The following is a 21091-nucleotide window of genomic DNA, read 5'->3' as shown; positions in this document are numbered from 1 at the left end:
TTCCCGCTCATTGTGCAGCTCTGCAGCGCGTTCTGGGGCTGGCACCGATCGGTACCGAGCATTTCCCGCTCATTGTGCAGCTCTGCAGCGCGTTCTGGGGCTGGCACCGATCGGTACCGAGCATTTCCCGCTCATTGTGCAGCTCTGCAGCGCGTTCTGGGGCTGGCACCGATCGGTACCGAGCATTTCCCGCTCATTGTGCAGCTCTGCAGCGCGTTCTGGGGCTGGCACCGATCGGTACCGAGCATTTCCCGCTCATTGTGCAGCTCTGCAGCGCGTTCTGGGGCTGGCACCGATCGGTACCGAGCATTTCCCGCTCATTGTGCAGCTCTGCAGCGCGTTCTGGGGCTGGCACCGATCGGTACCGAGCATTTCCCGGGGGCACACCGGGAACGCCGCAGCCCCGCGGCCGGGCCGCAGCAGCCGCAGCCCGAGCGGAGCACGAAGGGTATCCTGGGGAAAATCAAGGGTTCGTTTGCTGCCCGTGTTGCTGTTCGATGCTATCTCGGCCCGCGGGGTGTTTGCAGCCCCCGGCCGGGCCCGGCGCGGAACGGGGGCAGGCAGGGGCGATGCGGGCGCGGAGCCGCTCCACCCCTCGCTGTGTTTACCCCAAACAAACCGCGGGGCCGGGGCCGGCCCGCACCTTAAAAGCGCGGCAGGTGCGCGGCAGAGCGGACCCGGCAGGGGTGGCCGAGCTGGCAGATGCTGCAGCTGGGGCTCAGCGTGCCCCGCTGCCCCGGGGGCGCGGCCGCCGCCTGCCCCATGGCCGAGCCGGGCACGGGCGAGGAGCCGGGCACGGGGCCGGGTGAGTGCGGGACCGAGCGGGAGCGCGGGGGCCGGGGCATGGCCGGGCACAGCCGCGGGGGCCGGGGCACGGCCGGGCACAGCCGCGGGGGCCGGGGCACGGCCGGGCACAGCCGCGGGGGCTGGGGCACAGCCGGGCACAGCCGCAGGGGCTGGGGCACGGCCGGGTCCTGCCCCCAGCCCCCGGCTCGTCCCGGGCCGGGCACAGCCGCAGCCTCCGTTCAGCACCCGGGGCACCGGCGGTCGGGTGGGCTCGGGCTGATGCTCCTCGGGACCCGGGCAGGGCAGCGCCCTGAGAGAGGAATTTGGGGTGCAAACAGCCCCTGATCGCCCCCCGGTGATGCCTCAGCCTGGTTTCTATGGCCAGGAGCCCCCGTGATGTGCCGGGCTCAGGCTGTGTCCGGGACTGGAGCTGGCCCGAGCGGCTCCGGATCCAGCAGCTCCTGCCCTGAACCAGGCTGAGCCCGACCCGCTGCTCCCGCTGGCCTTGGGCAGGCGCCAAACTGAGCTGGAGAGCGAGAGCCAGAGCCGGACCCGGCCCGGGACCGTCCCGATGTGCCACCACGGGCTGTCCCCGTGTCCCCTTGTCTCGGTGCGAATCCATCCCTGACACCCAGCAGCCGAGCACAGGCACGGTACAAACACCCGAGAGTTAATGAGTGCGCTAATTGCGGTGTCTCGGCCGTTGATGAGCGCCCAGCAGAGCTCACCGACGCGGGGACAGCCCCCAGCCGCTGCAGGGCTCGGCTCAGCTCTCCCGAGCCCCGGGGAAATGCCGCTCCCGTGTGTCCAGCCCCGGGGAAATGCCGCTCCCGTGTGTCCAGCCCCGGGGAAATGCCGCTCCCGTCTGTCCAGCCCCGGGGAAATGCCGCTCCCGTGTGTCCAGCCCCGGGGAAATGCCGCTCCCGTGTGTCCGGGCGGAGCTCGGAGCCCGCTCTGCCCAGCGCCGGCGGCTGCCCGAGCCCTGATCGGGGCCGGGAGCTTTGGGAGGGGGAAAAGCCCCTCGCGGTGTGAGAAGCAGCCCTGACACCCAGCTGGGACCTGGCCCCAGCTTCTCCGGGGCCCGGAGCTGATGGCAGCGGGAGAGGGCAAAGCCCGAAACGCTTCCCTTGGCGGGGCAGAGCAAAGAAACTCAGGACGCGGCTGTGAGGCTTCAGAGCGCCCTGAGCCGGGGCGGAACGCCGCTGGTGGGGCGGGGAGAGGCGATCACTAAAAGCTCTGTGTCCCGCAGAGGCGCCGGGCTCGTCCCCGGTCACCATCGTGGTCACGTCCGAGGCCGACACGTGGGACATCGACACCTCCCCGGGCCGGGGCTGCGGGCCCTTCGTGGACTGGGCCCAGATGCCGGAGGCGCGGGGCCCGGCGCGGATCCCGCGGGACGTGCTGAGCCGGCCCCCGAAGGAGCTGAAGCGGCTGGCGAGGGAAGGCTGCTGGGCCGGGAGCCACGCGGGCCGGGCCCGGCTCTACCCGCGGCTCATCCAGCGCGTCTCCTGCCGCCTGGTCACCCCCGACGCGCTCGTGTACCGGGACGTGGCCGGCCGGCTCTTCGGGCAGCGCAGCGTGAGCTCGCACCCCCTGCCCGAGTTCCTGGAGGGCTGCCCCGTGCCCACCTACTGCCTCAGCCCGCGCGGGGTCACGGCCCTGAGGAAGATCCTCATCTGCGTGGGCGCCCTGTTCCCCGACATCACGCACAGCCCGCTGCTGCCGGCGCTGGCGGCGCTGCTGCTGCACTACAGCGAGGACGAGGCCCGGTGCTTCGAGAGCCTCTCGCGCCTCATCGCCAGCAACGCTCCCCACGCCGCCTACATCGACCAGTCCTTCCTGGCGCACCAGGCCTCCTGCATGACCTTCGGCGACCTGGCCAGCAAGCACTGCCCCGCGGCCCACAAGCTCATCGCCGCCGCCGCCGACAACGTGCTCGAGGTCTACTCGGAGTGGCTGTCGTGGCTCTTCCCCGGGCTGCCCTTGGCCTACGCCGTGCGCGTGCTGGACGTGTTCCTGCTGGAGGGCCAGAAGGTGCTGTACCGCATCGGCCTGGCCCTGCTCAAGCAGTTCCGGCTCTCGGCGGCCCCGGCCGGGCCGCAGGGCTCCGACGTCAAGGCCGAGCTGCAGGCCTTCGTCAGGAACATCGCCCAGCACGTCAGCGTGGACAAACTCCTGGAGAGAGCCTTCGGCATCCGCCTCTTCTCCCGCAAGGAGATCTGGCTGCTGCACATGGCCAACAGGAAGGCCTTGGTGGAGAGGGGCATCACCGTGGTGCAGAGGAGGTGAGGAGAGCTCTGCGCTCCCAGCTCTGGGGCTGAGCCGGCAAAATGGGAGCTCCTGTGGAGAGCTCTGGGGGAGCTGCAGGAAACTCCCGCAGCTGTGGCTGTGCTGGGCCCTCACAGCCTCTGGGGGACCCTGTCAGGGGACATGGCCCAGCCAGAGCTGGGGACCCTGTGAGGGGACACAGCACAGCCAGAGCCAGGGACCCTGTCAGGGGACACGGCACAGCCAGGCCTGGGACCCTGTCAGGGGACACGGCACAGCCAGAGCCAGGGACCCTGTCAGGGGACACGGCACAGCCAGAGTCAGTGACCATGTCAGGGGACACAGCACAGCCAGGCCTGGGACCCTGTGAGTGGACACAGCCCAGCCAGAGACAGTGACCCTGTCAGGGGACATGGCCCAGCCAGAGACAGTGACCCTGTGAGGGGACACGGCACAGCCAGAGACAGTGACCCTGTGAGGGGACACGGCACAGCCAGAGACAGTGACCCTGTCAGGGGACACGGCACAGCCAGAGCCAGGGACCCTGTCAGGGGACACGGCACAGCCAGAGTCAGTGACCATGTCAGGGGACATGGCCCAGCCAGAGCTGGGGACCCTGTCAGGGGACACGGCACAGCCAGAGACAGTGACCCTGTCAGGGGACACAGCACAGCCAGAGCTGGGGACCGTGTCAGGGGACACGGCCCAGCCAGAGACAGTGACCCTGTCAGGGGACACGGCACAGCCAGAGTCAGGGACCCTGTGAGTGGACACAGCCCAGCCAGAGACAGTGACCCTGTCAGGGGACACGGCCCAGCCAGAGACAGTGACCCTGTGAGGGGACACGGCACAGCCAGAGTCAGGGACCCTGTCAGGGGACACGGCACAGCCAGAGCCAGGGACCCTGTCAGGGGACACAGCACAGCCAGAGCCAGGGACCCTGTCAGGGGACACGGCCCAGCCAGAGACAGTGACCCTGTGAGGGGACACAGCACAGCCAGAGACAGTGACCCTGTCAGGGGACACAGCACAGCCAGAGTCAGGGACCCTGTCAGGGGACACAGCACAGCCAGAGTCAGGGACCCTGTCAGGGGACACAGCCCAGCTGGGGGTGCTGGCAGGGAGCTCACGGTGCTCAGGGCAGGGCAGAACCTGCTGCAGGGGCTGTGCCCCATCAAGCAGAGGCCCCCAGCCCCCTGATGTGCCTCCCCCCAGGCCGTCCTTCCACCTGGCCGTGGACATGCAGAAGTTCAGCTCCAGCACGGTCACGGCGCAGGAGATGCGCCTCGTCTGGTCCTGGCTGCCCGAGCGCTTCTCGCTCTTCCCCCCGCTGCTGCTCTTCTCCACCTCCCAGGACGGCTGCAGCCTGCAGAGGTGAAGCCTCACCTGCCCCGGGGCCGGGCGGGCACGGGGGAGCCTGGGCAGGGCTTGGGGCTGGGGGAGGAGCAGCACAAGGGACCTGGGCACCTCTGGGGCTGCTGGGGACCCTCCTGGGCTGGATTCGGGGTCCCGAGGGTGGCTGAGGGCAGAGGGCAGAGGCTGGCCCAGATGGGCACCGACACCTGGGCACCGCCCGGGGCACAGGGAGCCCTGTGGCTGTGCCAGGCAGGGATGTCCCCTGTGCCACCCTGTGCCAGCATGCTGTGAGTGTTCAGGGACAGCCAATACACCATGCCCAGGGACAGCCAGCACACCCTGCCCAGGGACAGCCAGCACAGGACAGCCAGCACACCCTGCCCAGGGACAGCCAGCACAGGACAGCCAGCACACCCTGCCCAGGGACAGCCAGCACACCGTGCCCAGGGACAGCCAGCACACCCTGCCCAAGGACAGCCAGCACACCGTGCCCAGGGACAGCCAGCACACCCTGCCCAAGGACAGCCAGCACACCGTGCCCAGGGACAGCCAGCACACCGTGCCCAGGGACAGCCAGCACACCGTGCCCAGGGACAGCCAGCAAACCCTGCTGGGCTCCAGCTCCCTCAGCCCAGCCTTGTCAATCCCTGCAGGTTCTACACGTGCTGTGAAGGCTACGAACCCACGGTGCTGCTCATCAAAACCACCGAGGGGGAGGTGAGCGCTGCCAGGCAGGGCTGGGGAAGGGGATGGGCTGGGTGACCCCCCTGGCACTGCTGGGAGCACCCACGGGCTGTGAGGGCTGTGAGCTCCCTGTCCTGCCCGGGCTGGGTGACCCCCCTGGCACTGCTGGGAGCACCCATGGGCTGTGAGGGCTGTGAGCTCCCTGTCCTGCCCGGGCTGGGTGATCCCCTGGCGCTGCTGGGAGCCCCCATGGGCTGTGAGCTCCCTGTCCTGCCCGGGCTGGGTGACCCCCTGGCACTGCTGGGAGCACCCATGGGCTGTGAGCTCCCTGTCCTGCCCGGGCTGGGTGATCCCCTGGCGCTGCTGGGAGCCCCCATGGGCTGTGAGCTCCCTGTCCTGCCCGGGCTGGGTGACCCCCCTGGCACTGCTGGGAGCCCCCATGGGCTGTGAGCTCCCTGTCGTGCCCCGGGTCGGGTCTGTCCCAGCTCCCAGGGCAGCACAAACTGCCCCTCTGCCACCAGGACACACCTGAGCCGGGGTGCTGGGGAACCAGGAGGGGAGGGTGAGGGGGAGAGGCCACCAGTGAGACTGATCCATCCCTGAGCTCCCTGTGCTCTCTCTCAGGTGTGTGGGGCCTTTCTCTCCTCCGACTGGGCCGAAAGGAAGAAGAGCGGAGCCACCTCGGGCTTTTTTGGGACAGGGGAGTGCTTTGTGTTCACTGTAAGTCACGGTTTGTGCCCGGCCCTGTCCCCTCATTGCTGTCCTGCCAGGACACGCCGTCCCTTCCCTGCCCCAGGCCCCCCCCGGAGCAGCAGCAGCCCCTTCCCCCAGGTCACCAGGTGTGTCCCGTGCCCAGGTGCGCCCCGAGGCAGAGAGGTACGAGTGGGTGCTCATCCAGAGGCCAGAGCTGGCCAAGGCCGTGCCGCGCTCCCGGCAGCGCTCGCCTTCCCCCGCTCCCGAGTCCCTGCTCGGCTCCTCCCGGGACAACTGCAGCCCCCAGCACCTGGCCGTGCCCTCGGCGCAGGGCAGAGGCCGCCTGTCCCCGTTCCTGGCCACCAGGCACTTCCTGCTGCCCTCCAAAACGGCCTCCATGTTCATGTCCGGCTCCCGGGACGGCATCGTTATCGGTAAGGGGGGATGATGTCTGTGGGGATCAGTATCGGTAAGGGGAAATCGATATTGGTAAGGGGGGAATTGATATCAATAAGGGGGGGGATCGTTATCAGTAAGGGGAAATCGATATTGATAAGGAGGGATCCCTATCAGTGAGGGGGGATCGATATCAATAAGGGAAGATCCCTATCGATAACGGGAGGTGCCTATCAATAACGGGCGATCCCTATCGGTAAGGAGGGATCCCTATCGATAAGGGGGGATCCCTATCAGTAAGGGAGGATCCCTATCAGAGTGGGGGGATCCCTATCAGAGTGGGGGGATCCCTATCGATAAGGGGGGATCCCTATCAGTAGGGGAGGATCCCTATCGATAAGGGGGGATCCCTATCGATAAGGGGGGATCCCTATTGATAAGGGGGAGATCCCTATCAGTGAGGGGGGGATCCCTATCGATAAGGGGGGATCCCTATCAGTGAGGGGGGGATCCCTATCGATAAGGGGGGATCCCTATCAGTGAGGGGGGGATCCCTATCAGTAAGGGAGGATCCCTATCAGTGAGGGGGGATTCCTATGGATAAGAGAGGATCCTTATCAATACGGGGGGGATCCCTATCGGCTCCCTGGAGCTCCAGCTGGGGGTATTGGGTTAAAGTCCGGGCAGGCGAGGGCAGCTCCCCTTCCCCAGCCCGGGAACTCCTCCCAGAGCCCCAGGGGGACCCCAGAGCCCAAACGCTGCCGGGGTTCGCTGTGAGGGCAGCTCCCCTTCCCCAGCCCGGGAGCCCCAGGGGGTTCCCACATCCCCAACCCTGCCGGGGTTCGCTGCCCGGGCCCGGAGCGGCCCTGCCCGGCCCTTCCCTCGCTCCGAGGGCGGCCCCGGCCCGGCCCGGCCCGGCCCAGCCCGCGCTGCCCTTGCAGGCGGAGGGGGAGGCCAAGCGCTGTCCCTGGACGCCAGCCTGCTGCGGGGACGCACGGAGCGCTGCGAGACCTTCGACAACCCCCCGCTCTGCCGGGAGAACTTCCAGGTGCAGCTCCTGGAGGTGTGGGGCTTCCAGAGCGCCTAGGGGCCCTGGGGACACCCCGAGTGCCACCCGCGGGCACGGGCACCGGGCACCGGGCACCGGGACCCTCCCTGCGCTGGCACCCCCGGCCGGGCTGGGGCCACCTGGGCGGCTGTTCCGGACCCCTGGGCCCCTCCACGGCCAGAACGGAGCAGAGCAGAGCAGAGCAGACTGGATCAGAGCAGAGCAGACTGGATCAGAGCAGAGCAGAGCAGAATGGAGCAGAGCAGAGCAGAGAGAATGGATCAGAGCAGAATGGATCAGACCGGATTGGATCAGATGGCAAAGCCCTGCCGCAGTTTGTGGGTGCAGTGACAGCTCCAGGGGGACCCCACATTTGGGGCTGAGCCCTTTGCTCTGTCCCCAGCCCAGGGCTGGCATGGGGCTGCAGGGCTGGACACGGAGGAGATCCCCCAGTGGGATCACCAGGATGGGCCATTTTAACATGGAATGGGAATGTTTGGTGTCACTGGGCAGGGATCACCAGGATGGGCCATTTTAACATGGAATGGGAATGTTTGGTGTTCTCTGTCAGACATGGGAGGGTTGGAGGCCATGGGGAGCCCTCTGAGCCCTCCCCAAACACACTTTCCCAGGTGGGGTCACCTCCCACCCATCCTAGACCTGCAGCGACTCAGGGCAGGAGCTGTGGCTGCCCTGGGGCTGTGCCAGCACTGGCAGGAGGGCACAGCAGGAGCACGATGGCAGAGCTCCCACAGGGCTGGGCATGGGCACACCAGGAATGGCTCTGAGCCTCCACAGCATATCCAGGCACAATGGGAATGGCTCAGGACCTCCATGGGGTATCCAGGCACACCAGGAATTGGGGTGTCTGGGCCAGAGCCACCAGGAGGGGAATCAGCAGGAATGAGAAATATGCAGGGGAAAGGAATTGCAGCAGTGGAAAGTGCAGCCACCTAGAGAGCTGCTCCTGTGACTGATCAGGATACACCCAGCAAACAGGACTGGGATGCCAATTAATAAAAAGCAAACATTAACAAAGCGATGTGATCAGCAATTGGTGGAGGCTGATGCCCTCGTTGTTAAAATGTGTAAATAGTGCCGAGCTGTGATGAGCAGGGGGCCTGTTGTGGGAACCCCCAGCTCCTGCTCGAAGAATTACCAACCCCAGGAAAGGCTGGGCTCGGGCGGGAGCTGCCTCTGCCCACCGGGAACCAGCCGGGGCCGGGCCAGCCCTGCCCGTGTCCCAGCCAGGTGGCAGCAGGACACGGCCCTGGGGACAGCAGCTCCGGGGACCTGAGGCTGGAAATGCGTGAAGAGCTCGGCTTTACTGTTGCATCTCTGTTTTCCACCCAAACAAAGCCTTACCCACGCCCTGCAGGGCGCAGGGGATGGGGAAACCTGCGGCTCCTCACCTGGCATTCCCAACAGTGAGGAGCTGATGCCATCCCCAGGCGCCGGGAGAAACAGCAGCAGGTTTGCGCAGAGAGAGCCGAGGGCAGCCGGGCACTGCTCTGGGCAGGCTGTGCCACCCACAGCAGGGCACTGCGTGGAGCTGAGGGCACTCAGACCCTACCAGGGCCCAGCAGTCCAGCACAAAATCCCCCAAACCCGCTGGATGTCTCAAGCAGGGTTGCAAAGCTGGCCAGGGAAGAAAGGAAAAGACTCAGGGAGCTGTCACTTGTTAGAAAGTCTGCTCCTTTCTCTCCTCATCTGCCAGAGCTCTTGCAGTAAATCAGAGTAATTTCCCAGCACAGCACTGCGGCTGCCAGACCGAGGCGCTCCGCTTGTGTTTTTGTGTCCCGTTCCTCCTGTCCCCTTTGCTTCCCCGTGAATTCCCTTTGCCGGGAATTCAGCCCGGGTTGGTCGGGAGCGCCTCAGCAGCGCCCTCGCAGAGCCCGCTCCGCTCTGCTCCTGTCCCCGGATGGGATGGACTGAACATCCCACGGGCTGCGCATCCCATGGAGCGCACATCTCATGGACAGCACATGCAGGATTGCACTGTGTGGGATGGAGTGCACATCCCAGGACTGCACTGTATGGGAGGCATTGCACGTCCTGTGGGCTGCACGCCGAGGCTGGGAAATGCAGGTGGGTGCTGAGTGCTCTGCCTCTGACGGGGCATTCCAGGAACAGCGGCGGAATTGTCCCGTTTTGGCTACAATTCCCGCGGGTTTTTGACCTCCTGTGGTTTGGGGGCGTTTGGGAACCCTGCAGGCCCCCGGGCAGGGTGAGGGGCTCTGCCCCCAGCGCTGCTCCGGAGGATCGGGGTAGGCAGGGAGGGCTGCGGGTCACCGAGGCTGCCCCACAGCTTGGTAGGGAAAGGAATGATTTGGGGCACAATTCCCGCCCCCTCCGTGCCGCAACCCGGCAGAGTTTGCAGTTCCACAGCCGCAGATGCTCCACAGCTGTCCCGGAGCCGCTCAGGGGCAGGATCCCGGGGCTGTGACACCGCAGGACACCGAGGGACGGAGCAGCCCGTGCTCCTGCATCCCTGTCCAGGGTCCTGCATCCCTGTCAGGACAAGGAGCTCCCCTGAGCTCAGGCACAGCTCGAACCTGCCCCCAGGCACCCCCCGTGCCTCCCCCGGGACTGCTCTGAACCCCGGTTCTGCAGGAAGCGGGCAAAGAGGAGCGGAAGGGCAGTCTGAGGTGACAGCGGTGCCAACGCGGCTGTCCCCGTGCCCGGGCAGCCTGGCCTGGCCGCTCCGACAGGGAGCATCCCTGCTCCATGCACAGCTGCAGGCTGAAGGAATTCCCGCCCGTTCCGTGCTGGGAGGAAGGGAATGCATCCGGAACAGCGCAGGGAGGAATCCTCACGGAGGGTGGCATCCTCACCCAGGGCCTGCCCCAGCTCTGAGACATCCCGGGAAACATTCGCGGCTGCCTCAGCGCGGCAGGAAAAGCGCTCGGGTCAGCCTGGGTGAGGCCGGGTCATGCCCAGGCACTGCCGGCTCCGGGGCTTGGGCAGGGAAAGCAGAGAGACAGGACAGGGCTCACTGCAGCTCGGGAGGAAACTCGGGGCTGAATCCCCTCAGCTCAGCTCATTCTCTGCCGTGGAGCCCCAAAAGCTGTGCAGGGAGCAAAGGCAGGCTGGTCCAGCCGTCCCCAAAGCTGTGCAGGGAGCAGAGGCAGGCTGGTCCAGCCGTCCCCAAAGCTGTGCAGGGAGCAGAGGCAGGCTGGTCCAGCCGTCCCCAAAAGCTGTGCAGGTGTTGGAATTTATAAGGTTAGAGGGTTTTTAGGAAATGGTTCAAAGAAGTATGTAGGCTTCAGTTCCTGACACAATTGGACTTATACCTATCCCGTCCCCCGCATGCAGCGACCAGAGGCAGGCTGGTCCAGCTGCCCCTCTGGAAAGCAGAACCTGCCTGTGAGGGCTGCACAAGCTGCACTCTGCCCCAGCAGAAAAGGGGGTGAACCTGCTTTATCTGCTTCCCAAATGCAATCCCGAGCCACAGGATGTGTCAAGACTCAGCTCTGGGGGTCCAGACAAGGAAAAGACAGAGACTCAACAAGGGAGGACAGTCAATAGAGTCACATCCTCCTTCCTGCTCACACAGGTCTGTGTGATCCCCCAGACCAAGCCTGAATGCAGGAACTACTCCCAGCTGGGAAAAGGCTCCCAGCAGCTCCAGGGAGACAGGAAACATCTGCATTGTCACAGCTGGCGGGCGCTCTGCAAACACAGGATGTGTCCATTAAACAGCCCATTTCCCCAGGCCAGTGTGAGGTGGGCTGTGCTCAGGTGGGAACCGTGCAGCCCCACCAGCTCTGCTGCAGCTCCACTAGCCCTTCTCCAGCTCCACCAGTTCTGCTCCAGCTCCACTAGCCCTTCTCCAGCTCCACCAGCTCTGCTCCAGCTCCACCAGCTCTGCTCCAGTTCCACTAGCCCTTCTCCAGCTCCACCAGCTCCTCTCCAGCCCCAGCAGCTCCTCTCCAGCCCCACCAGCTCTGCTCCAGCTCCTCTCCAGCCCCAGCAGCTCTGGAGCAGCTCTGGGCAGTTTGGGCTCTGCACTGACTCCTTCCACAGGGATGTGGGTGATGATGCACAGGGAGCTGAGGGATGGACAGACGGAGGTCCCCAGTGCCCCTGCGTGGGCAGAGGACCCATGGTCAGTGTCCCACAGCACTGAGAGCTCTGCCCAGGCTGCCTTGGGCCACACTGAGACAGCAAAGGCTGAAACAGCCCCTGGACCTGAACTGATGCATTACAAGAAGCTCTGCTCTTGTTTCTTCCTTGGACTTCACTCTGCAAGGAGCAGAAAGTGATTCCACAGTAGGCACCATGCCATGCAGCAAATGTCCCTTTTGTCCCCACAGGCTGTCTCTCTGTCCTTAAAGCCATCTGGGAGCCCCTCAGACAGGGAGGTTTGCTTGTGGAATCCCATGGCAAAGGGGAAATGGGGACCAGGGAGGTGAACAGCAAAGCTTGACTGAGCTCATCACATTTCAGGCTCTGCTTTCCTAGTACCCCTGCAATGGTTAAAATAGCTTTTGAGGGGATTGCTCATCTCCTGACAAAGCAAAGCTGATGTCTGCACCCAGCACAGGCCAAGCTGCCCTGCTGCTCACCCCACCATGCTGGGACCAGTGTTTGCATCCCTGGGCTTCCCCATCCCATCCCATCCCATCCCATCCCATCCCATCCCATCCCATCCCATCCCATCCCATCCCATCCCATCCCATCCCATCCCAGGGCACTCCCTCATCCAGCCCTGAGCATGCCCCAGATCTGAGCTCCCCAGCTCTGTCCATCGAGGGAGGGATGTGTGGCATGCAGCTCACCCTCTCCAGAGCTAAATGGAGGCCTCTCAGTGCTCAACTAAATTAACCTTGAAAAATTCATTTCACAAATGACTGCAGCAATTAGCTGCTCTTAATGAGCTGCTTCACTCAGGCTGATGTCTGAAGGTCCTGGAGGAAATCAGAATCTGCTGCTCATGGCCCTGACAGCTGATGGCTGATAGAAGCTGGCAGCCCCTTCCCACCTGCTTCCCAGGGAGGAATTCCCACGTTTGTGCCTCCAGTTTTCTGCACACAGGTTTCTAAGCCTGCTCAGGGCTCCTGAGGCCAGAGCTCTGCTGCTGCACCACTGATTGCTAGGGACAGGGAATGGCAGTGATTTTCCATCAGGTGATGGGGGAACAAAGCATGGCAGCATTTTTGGGTCAGATACAAAGGGAAAGAGCAAAGGAATCTTGCTGGAGCTGCAGCCAGGTATGGGATGTGCAGCAGCTCTCTGCTCTGTGCAGAGGGGCAGCACCCAAACCCTGCCCCAGCCCTGCAGGAGCTGGGACTGCCCAGGGAAGTGCCCAGGGCTGGGCTTTGAGGCCTGGGCTGGGCTGGGCTGGCTCAGAGCAGGACCTTGCCCTCCCCAGCTGCTCTCAGGATGAGCTGCATTGTCACAGGAAATGTCACAGTCGAGATGGACACAACACACAGAATGTCACCATGCCATTTCAGATAGATTCAATCCATAAACAGTAACATTACATCACTTCAGAAGGCTGCAAATGTCTGCTCTTCTTGTTCTTTACCCACATGTATGTGGGTGTTCCTGCACTGCCCATTGCCATTGAGGCTGGGCCACAGCCCCATCCCAGTGACCCCAGACTGTGCCACACACAGCCCAGTGACCCCAAACTGTGCCACACACAGCCCCATCCCAGTGACCCCAGACTGTGCCACACACAGCCCAGTGACCCCAAACTGTGCCACACACAGCCCAATGGCCCCAAACTGTGCCACACACAGCCCAGTGGCCCCAAACTGTGCCACACACAGCCCCATCCCAGTGACCCCAAACTGTGCCATACACAGCCCAGTGACCCCAAACTGTGCCACACACAGCCCCGTCCAAATGACCCCAAACTGTGGGTCACCAAAGCCCTACACAAGCCCAAAGCTGGCATTTCATTGTTTGCACTGTTCCCACTTTGGCTGCACCAAAGTGATCTTTAGAAATGCTTCTGATTCTCTCCCTGGGTCTCCCTTCTTGCTGTGGCCTCAAGCAAACATTATCAAATCTAATGTGGATTTTTTCAAGTGTAACCTCCTCTTGTGAATGACCTGGACTCAAAGGCTCTCAATGTTCTGTTTTAAAAGCTATAACCCCATAAACATCTCCTGTAACAAAACCTCAAAACAGCTTAATATTTACTCATTAACCGCTGGAAGAACACCAATGTTTTATTTTATTTCCTTTCCCCACTGCAGTGTGCTCAGCTCTGAGAGTTCCCTGCCCTGAGCTCACAGCTGGGATGTCCCTGTGGAACACTGGGCACACAGCAATTCCTGCCAGGCATTCCCTGGGCACGTGGCTGTGGGATTTGGGCAAACCTTTTCCCACTGCAGCATCCCTGGCAGTGTCCATCCACAGGCACCACTGCAGGGGCAGCAGGGGAGAAAACACCAAATGTCAGGGGCAGCTCCTTTCTTAAATCCCCACAGATCTGCCACCCACAAACCTGAAAGCAGAGTGATCCAAGCCAGCCCAGGGCAAACCTGGATAGGACTGTGCCTTGGAATGTGCTGTGGTGTCCAATATTTGTGCCAGAAGTGTCAGGGAAACAAGGGAAGCTGGGGCAGGATGTTGGAGGATTTTGCTGAGCCGCATGAAAAAAAATGTGTGCAAGGATTTGAAATGTCCCAAGGCAGAATCCAGAACCCAGCCCAGCTGTTTGCCCAAAGCTTTGTCATTTCCTGGGCAGTGTCATTAAAGAGGCATTGAAGTGTTCAGACCCACTCCAAACGGGGTAGATTTTGCAATCCACCCCAGAGCTCTTTCTAAGCATTGCTCATGCTTGGCAGGCAGGAAAAGCACAAATCCTTCCAGGTCTGGCATTTTCTGCTCAGATCTGCTCTTCAGGAGCTGCTTGCCCTTCACTTCCCAGCTCATTCCATCCATGGCATGGAGGGGATGGCTCTGCCAGGGCACAGGAGCAGGCCACGGGCTGGGGCCATGCTGGGTTACAGAGGGCAGGGAAGGGCTCCTGCTTATTCCAGCCCCACACCCTCTGTGTGTGTGTGAGAGTGTGGTGTGTGTGTGTGTGTGTGAGAGTGTGTGTGTGCCCCAGCAGAGCTCCCAGCACATTCCTCGGGATTTCATCATCCTGGGGGTGAGGGGACATTCACAGGGCAGCCAGGGAGCTGGGAAAGGGAGAGGGGAGGAGAGGAGAGGAGAGGAGAGGAGAGGAGAGGAGAGGAGAGGAGAGGAGAGGAGAGGAGAGGAGAGGAGAGGAGAGGAGAGGAGAGGAGAGGAGAGGAGAGGAGAGGAGAGGAGAGGAGAGGAGAGGAGAGGAGAGGAGAGGAGAGGAGAGGAGAGGAGAGGAGAGGAGAGGAGAGGAGAGGAGAGGAGAGGAGAGGAGAGGAGAGGAGAGGAGAGGAGAGGAGAGGAGAGGAGAGGAGAGGAGAGGAGAGGAGAGGAGAGGAGAGGAGAGGAGAGGAGAGGAGAGGAGAGGAGAGGAGAGGAGAGGAGAGGAGAGGAGAGGAGAGGAGAGGAGAGGAGAGGAGAGGAGTGCCTGCATGGCCCCAGCTGGGTTATTTATAAGGGATGAGGTCAGGATCAAACACCCTCAGCTCTGCTGCGTGAGCAAACGGCTCCACAGCTGTGAGATCAACCTCCAAATACAGCCTGGTCCCACAGCCTGGACATACAGCCTGGTCCCACAGCCTGGACATACAGACTGGACATACAGCCTGGTCCCACAGCCTGGTCCCACAGCCTGGTCCCACAGCCTGGACATACAACCTGGACATACAGCCTGGTCCCACAGCCTGGTCCCACATCCTGGTCCCACAGCCTGGTCCCTGGTCCCCAGGAGCCACCCCCAGCCCAGGTTCTGCTTCTCCTCCTGCTCAAGGCAGACAGCTCTGGCTCAGGGCAGCTCCCAGTGCCTGGAGCACAGCTCTGTCCAGGGCCATAGGAATTGCACTCACCAGGTGCTTTCACCGTGGCTCCCTCCTGGAAGGGGCACTGGAGTTCCCATCCATCCCATCCAGCTGGACCTTGGCTGTTTGTCCATCTCCTGGCTGTGGGAAGGAGCTACCTGCCCTCCTCCAGGGCTGGGGCTGCCCCTCATCCCCCGCTCCAGCCCAGCTCCAGGCAGATCCCCCAGTGAATCCTGAGCACCCAGGGCACGGAGCTCCCCTTTCCCATCCTCCTGCCCTTTGCTGGGGCTGCCCCTCATCCCCAGCACCAGCCCAGCTCCAGGCAGATCCCCCAGTGAATTCTGATCATCCAGGGCATGGAGCTCCCCTTTCCCATCCTCCTGCCCTCCTCCAGGGCTGGGGCTGCCCCTCATCCCCCGCTCCAGCCCAGCTCCAGGCAGATCCCCCAGTGAATCCTGAGCACCCATGGCACAGAGCTCCCCCTTCCCACCCTTGCTGTGCCCAGGAGGAGGCAGGTGAGGGTGAGATGGAGCAGAACCAAAGGTTGCATTAATGCTGCTGACGTTTATCAAGGGCTTGCTCAGCCAGGCCAGCAAGCATCACCAGGATCTGTGGGAAAAGTGGGATCCTCATGACAATTCACACTCCAACTGCTGCCTTATCTCCTGCAAGCCTTATCTCATGAGAGCTGGAGCTATTTTCCTTTCAACCCAGTAAAAATGTGTCAGTTTTATATTTATGTATTAGGCCACAATCCCATGAGAAATTAATTTGCCCAAGAGCAGCAATGTTGTCATCGCAGGCATCAGTCAGTCTGGGAATGGGGATCTCCAGACCAGGCCCTGAAATCAGGGAAACGGCTTAAAATAATAACCACAGGAGGATGTGGGAGACTGAGCAAATTACAGCAGCTCCTTCCTGCCTGCAAATGCATTTGAGGCATTTTGTGTTGGAGACACAAATGCAGAGCCAGGGGCTCAGTGTGACCCCATCCTGGGGGTCCCCAGGAGGGGAAGGGTCTGCACAGCAATTCCCAGATCAGTGTGACTCCATCCCCAAGGAGGGGAAGGGTCCCACCCACACAAGCCAGGGCATGAGGAGGGAGGGTCCCCATTCTGTCCCTGAATCTCCTGGATGTCCCCACAGACCCCAGGCAGGGACAGGGGGTCCTGGGCATCACCACCTCCCCACCAGCTGTGCCACAGCAGCTCTGGGAGCCTGCAGTGCTCCAGGGAGCCTCATCCCACCCCTCACAGGGTTCCCACCACAGTCCAGACAGGTCTGAGAGCCAGAGGGATCCCCTGGCCCTGCTGGGACAGTGGGTGGGGGGGACAGAGACCCCTTCCCTTTGGGGCAGCTCCCTGTGGCACTGGCACTGCCTTTCTCTGCTTCCCAGATTTGCAGATAAATGGGATAAATAAATAAATTCTTCCTTCAAATCCATGGGCTTCCTTCAAGACTCAAAGTGTTCATTTGAGCCTCAAAGTGTTCATTTAAGTCTCAAAAGGTTCATTTGAGCCTCAAAACCTTCCTAGGAGCTCTTGTCCTCCCCTCCCTGCCCTGGCCATGCAGAGCACACAGGCTGGGCTCGCTCTCTATTATCTCTCCACTCAATAACACACCCGGGCCCTGCAGGTCCCATGAATAATCCCTGTTTTCTCATGGAGACACTCCCACCATTGAGAGCACTCAGGCTGGCCTGGCAGAATCCTGATTTGCAGCCAAAAGCACCAAAGCCACGCCAGCCTCTTCTTCTCACAATTTCATTCCCCTGGAGAGCAAACCCAGTGTGGGCAGCGAAGGGATGGGTGCCCAGGGAGCTGGGATGGGCTGGGGGGCTGTACAGATAAGGGGGGTCTGAGATGCAGATAGGGGGGGTCTGAGATGCAGATAAGGGGGCTCTGGGGGCCCTGAGCTGCAGTTTCACACGGGGAGGGAGCCTGGCAGCAGCACGAGGCTGGAGCAAAGTTGGGAAGCACAGCCCTGAGTGAGCAGCTCCAAGGCTGACGTCAGGACAGCCCTGGCTCTGGCTCCTTCAGCTCATACCTAATTTTCCCATATAAGGCCAAGGAGAGCAATAACTCTCCTGGCAAGCAGATCAATAAAAACAGATGGTGGGCTCACAATTAGAGATTAAGCACATACCAATCCAGAACAAACAGGCCATAAATCATACGTGAAGGAGGGTATTTATAGTTTAGATCACATTCCTTAATTAATTCAAAATGGCCCAGAAAAGAAAATAATACCAAACTGCTCTTTTTCGGCTTTGTTCCTGCCTTGCTTTTGCATTCTTTCCTTGGGGGTGCAGGGGCAGCCACGGGACAGAGTGAGGGATGCTCTGGGAGCAGGGCTGGGATCTGGGGATTGCTGAGAGCAGAACTGGGGGAACAGCCAGGCTCTGAGGGCTGGAGCACAGCTGGGCCCGAGTTTGTCTGCACACCACTGGGATGCTGTTTGTGCCCCCCACAGCACATCACCTGTGCCAGGTGGCACCAGGGAGCCCTGGGGTGAGGGTGGGGGGGTCCCACGTGTGACAATCAGCAGGGTCCTGCCAACAGGGCACTGGCTGCTGGAGGAGCCATCCAGAGCCTGGAGCTGCCCCCGGGGCTGGGCACACTCCCAAAGATGCCCCTGGGGCTGGGCACACTCCCCGTGCTGCCCTCGGGACTGGGCACACTCCCCCTGCTGCCTCTGGGGCTGGGCACACTCTCTGTGCTGCCCCCGGGGCTGGGCACACTCCCCGTGCTGCCCCCGGGGCTGGGCACACTGTCCATGCTGCCCCTGGGGCTGGGCACACTCCCCCTGCTGCCCCCGGGGCTGGGCACCCTCCCTGTGCTGCCCCCGGGGCTGGGCACACTGTCCATGCTGCCCCCGGGGCTGGGCACCCTCCCTGTGCTGCCCCCGGGGCTGGGCACACTGTCCATGCTGCCCCCGGGGCTGGGCACACTCCCTGTGCTGCCCCCGGGGCTGGGCACACTGTCCATGCTGCCCCCGGGGCTGGGCACACTCCCTATGCTGCCTCTGGGGCTGGGCACACTCCCCCTGCTGCCCCTGGGGCTGGGCACACTCCCCCTGCTGCCCCCGGGGCTGGGCACACTGTCCATGCTGTCCCCGGGGCTGGGCACACTCTCTGTGCTGCCCCCGGGGCTGGGCACACTCCCTGTGCTGCCCCCGGGGCTGGGCACACTCCCTGTGCTGCCCCCGGGGCTGGGCACACTGTCCATGCTGCCCCCGGGGCTGGGCACACTCCCTATGCTGCCTCTGGGGCTGGGCACACTCCCCCTGCTGCCCCTGGGGCTGGGCACACTCCCCCTGCTGCCCCCGGGGCTGGGCACACTGTCCATGCTGTCCCCGGGGCTGGGCACACTCTCTGTGCTGCCCCCGGGGCTGGGCACACTCCCTGTGCTGCCCCCGGGGCTGGGCACACTCCCTGTGCTGCCCCCGGGGCTGGGCACACTCCCTGTGCTGCCTCAGGGGCTGGGCACACTCCCTGTGCCACCCCATGCTCCTGTCAGACAGACAGCAATCCCAAACGTGTCCCATCCCCAGGAATTGTGACTCCTCCGTGCTCCGGGGGTGGCTGTCCCTTTGCTCTGGGCAGCAGCAGCAGCAGCTCCTATCTGGCTGCTTTCATCTGCTGTGAAATCACTGCAGGAATTCTCCTCTAGCACTTACTCATCCTCCTCCTCCCTCCCGGAAAAAAAAAAAAAAAAAAAAGCTGTTTTGTCAGTAAATGTGATAAAAATCTGCCCTTCTCTTAGATTCAAGGTGAAGTTAATCAAAATATTTACACAGTCCTCACGATAGTGCACTCACCAGGGTTTTTGTGGCGTCCTGATTGCAGCAGGTGCCCCTGGAGCATCAGCCCAGCCTGGGGAGCAGATCCTGAGCTGGTCTCTGGTGCCCAGGGGTGTCACAGGACATGGCACAGTCGAGATGGACACAACACACTGAGTGTCACCATGCAATTTCAGAAGGCTTCAACCCACACAGAGCAACACCACATCACTTCAGAGCTGGGAGAGAGTTTGGGAAAGCTGAGAATCAGGATCTAGAACAAGGCCATAGTTTTGTTTTGTGTTGTTTTGTTTTGTTGGGTTTTTTTCTGGGTTGGGTTTTCACTATAAAGAAAACCTGTGCTACTTTGCTCCTGGAGATAAGCTTTTCCTGCACCATTGTTCCAGGCTGTTTTCCTTTATGTGCTCTATTTTTGGCATATGCAAGGAGCCCTAACGTCCTTCCCTATCTCTGCGCTTGCTGGAGTTCAGTTTAAAACATTTCTGGCCTCTATCTTGGATTTTCCAGTGCTGAAGCAACACTGTCTCTCCTCTAGACCATATATTTGTCCTATGAATCACCAAGCTCTAGACAGTGGGTAGAAGAGCCCCAGTGCAGAAGCAGCACTGCTCCCTGGGCCTCCCCAGCAGTAGCTCTGGCACTCTCTGCATCCTGCCCAAGCCCAGACAGTGTTCCTGCTCCAGCATTAGCTCAGCCTCTGCACTTTGCTCCCACACACTTCTATCAAAGCTCCAGGAGTGCATTTGGAACCTCTAAATCTTCTTCTATTAACAGCCCATTTGCAGATGGAAAAGGTATTTCTGCAGTCCTCAGGGGGCAGTTTGTCAAGCAGGTTTCACTGATACTGGCTTTCTGTGAATAAAGCCATGAAACATTCCGCTGCTTTCTCCTTCCCTGGGCATTTCCAGCACGGGCTGTGTCAAGGGGGCAAGCAGGACCTTTGGGCACTGTCCTGCCTCTCACTGACCACCAGCGCCAGGGGCACTGGCTGCCCTTTGCAGGAGAACACAAGGGAAGTGTCCAAGGGGAAATTCCCACTGGAGAGTGAAAGGGGGTCCCAGCTCCCACAGCTGGCACACAGGAGGTCTCTGTGGCCCCTCTGTGGTGTCCCCTCCCCTGTTCCTTGGCAGCTCTGACCTTATCTCCTGGGAGGAGATGCCCAGTGCCCTTTGTGGGCAGGCTGAGCTCGCTGCTGTGGCACTGAGCTGCCACCCTGGGGACACCCAGCCCTGCTGGCACAGGGGCTGCTGCCAGACCCTGCCCTTCCAGCCTTTCCTGCACCACCTGCCCACTCAGGCACACCATTTCCATCATGGGTGATCTATTCAGCCCCAGCCCTGCAGCCTGAGCCACGGTCACAGCAGCAGCACACGATGCTGGGCTGGAATAGCAAAGCTCCCAAAGCCCAGTGCCCATCTCCAGGGCTGTGTGAGCAGGATGCTGGGGAGGTGAGAGGGGCTGAGAGCAGAGGGACAGGGACAGCACTGTGCAAAGCCCAGCCATAAGAGCACTTGCAGGAGCTCCTTTTCCCTGCCCAGGGCTGCTAATCTCATCCTGGCACAGCCTCCAGCCCCCAGCTCTGCACAAAGGCCACCCACGGCCCAGGAAGGCCAGGAAGGCTCATCACACCCGACAATGGCTCTTTGTGCAGGAAGAGTCTGAGCTCCTCAAGAAAGGAGTCGGCTCCTTAGTGAATTAAACTCAACAAGCTTGGACAAAGCAGCAGTGTTTGCCCGTGGGGGCATTCAGCAGGATCTGGGATTTATCCTGTTCCTGCTGGCCCGTGCTGGGTGCTGGTCCCCAGCAATGCTCCAAGAGCTCTGTGGTGGCTGCCCTGAGGGGCAGAACCAGAGCCCTGCAGAGGGATTTCATCCCTTCCCTGAGCTCTCTGCAGACACCCATCACCCCCAATGCACAGAAACTCCTCTGCTGCTTCAGAGAAGAAGAAAATGAGCCCCGGGAGGCTGAAGTGACCTATCCATGCTCACAGTGGAATGGGTCCAGCCACACCTGTAATATGGGAATTATGGGGTGCCCTCACTCTGTAGGCTGGAGATGAAATGTCAGAGTCTTGCCTCAATGCCCAAAGGCCTTCCAGTAACGGAGCAGCCCTAACGAGGCAGGCAGCAGCAATCCAGTTGGTGCTCAAGCAGAGAGCTCTCTGAAATCACTG

At 61.9% G+C, this 21091-nt stretch overlaps 1 protein-coding gene across 1 annotated transcript; it reads left to right on the top strand.

Moving 5' to 3' along the window:
• The first annotated feature begins 702 nt into the window (after positions 1 to 702).
• LOC131092289 (TBC1 domain family member 24-like) lies at positions 703 to 7270 on the top strand. Its single transcript, XM_058038933.1, has 7 exons — positions 703 to 805; positions 2036 to 3071; positions 4270 to 4428; positions 5064 to 5127; positions 5719 to 5814; positions 5951 to 6221; positions 7125 to 7270. The coding sequence occupies exons 1-7, from the start codon at positions 703 to 705 to the stop codon at positions 7268 to 7270; spliced, it is 1875 nt and encodes a 624-aa protein (XP_057894916.1).
• The last annotated feature ends 13821 nt before the right edge of the window (positions 7271 to 21091 follow it).

Source organism: Melospiza georgiana, chromosome 21 (assembly GCF_028018845.1).
Source record: "Melospiza georgiana isolate bMelGeo1 chromosome 21, bMelGeo1.pri, whole genome shotgun sequence".
Lineage (NCBI taxonomy): Eukaryota > Metazoa > Chordata > Aves > Passeriformes > Passerellidae > Melospiza > Melospiza georgiana.
This window is presented reverse-complemented; position numbering and strand designations above follow the sequence as displayed.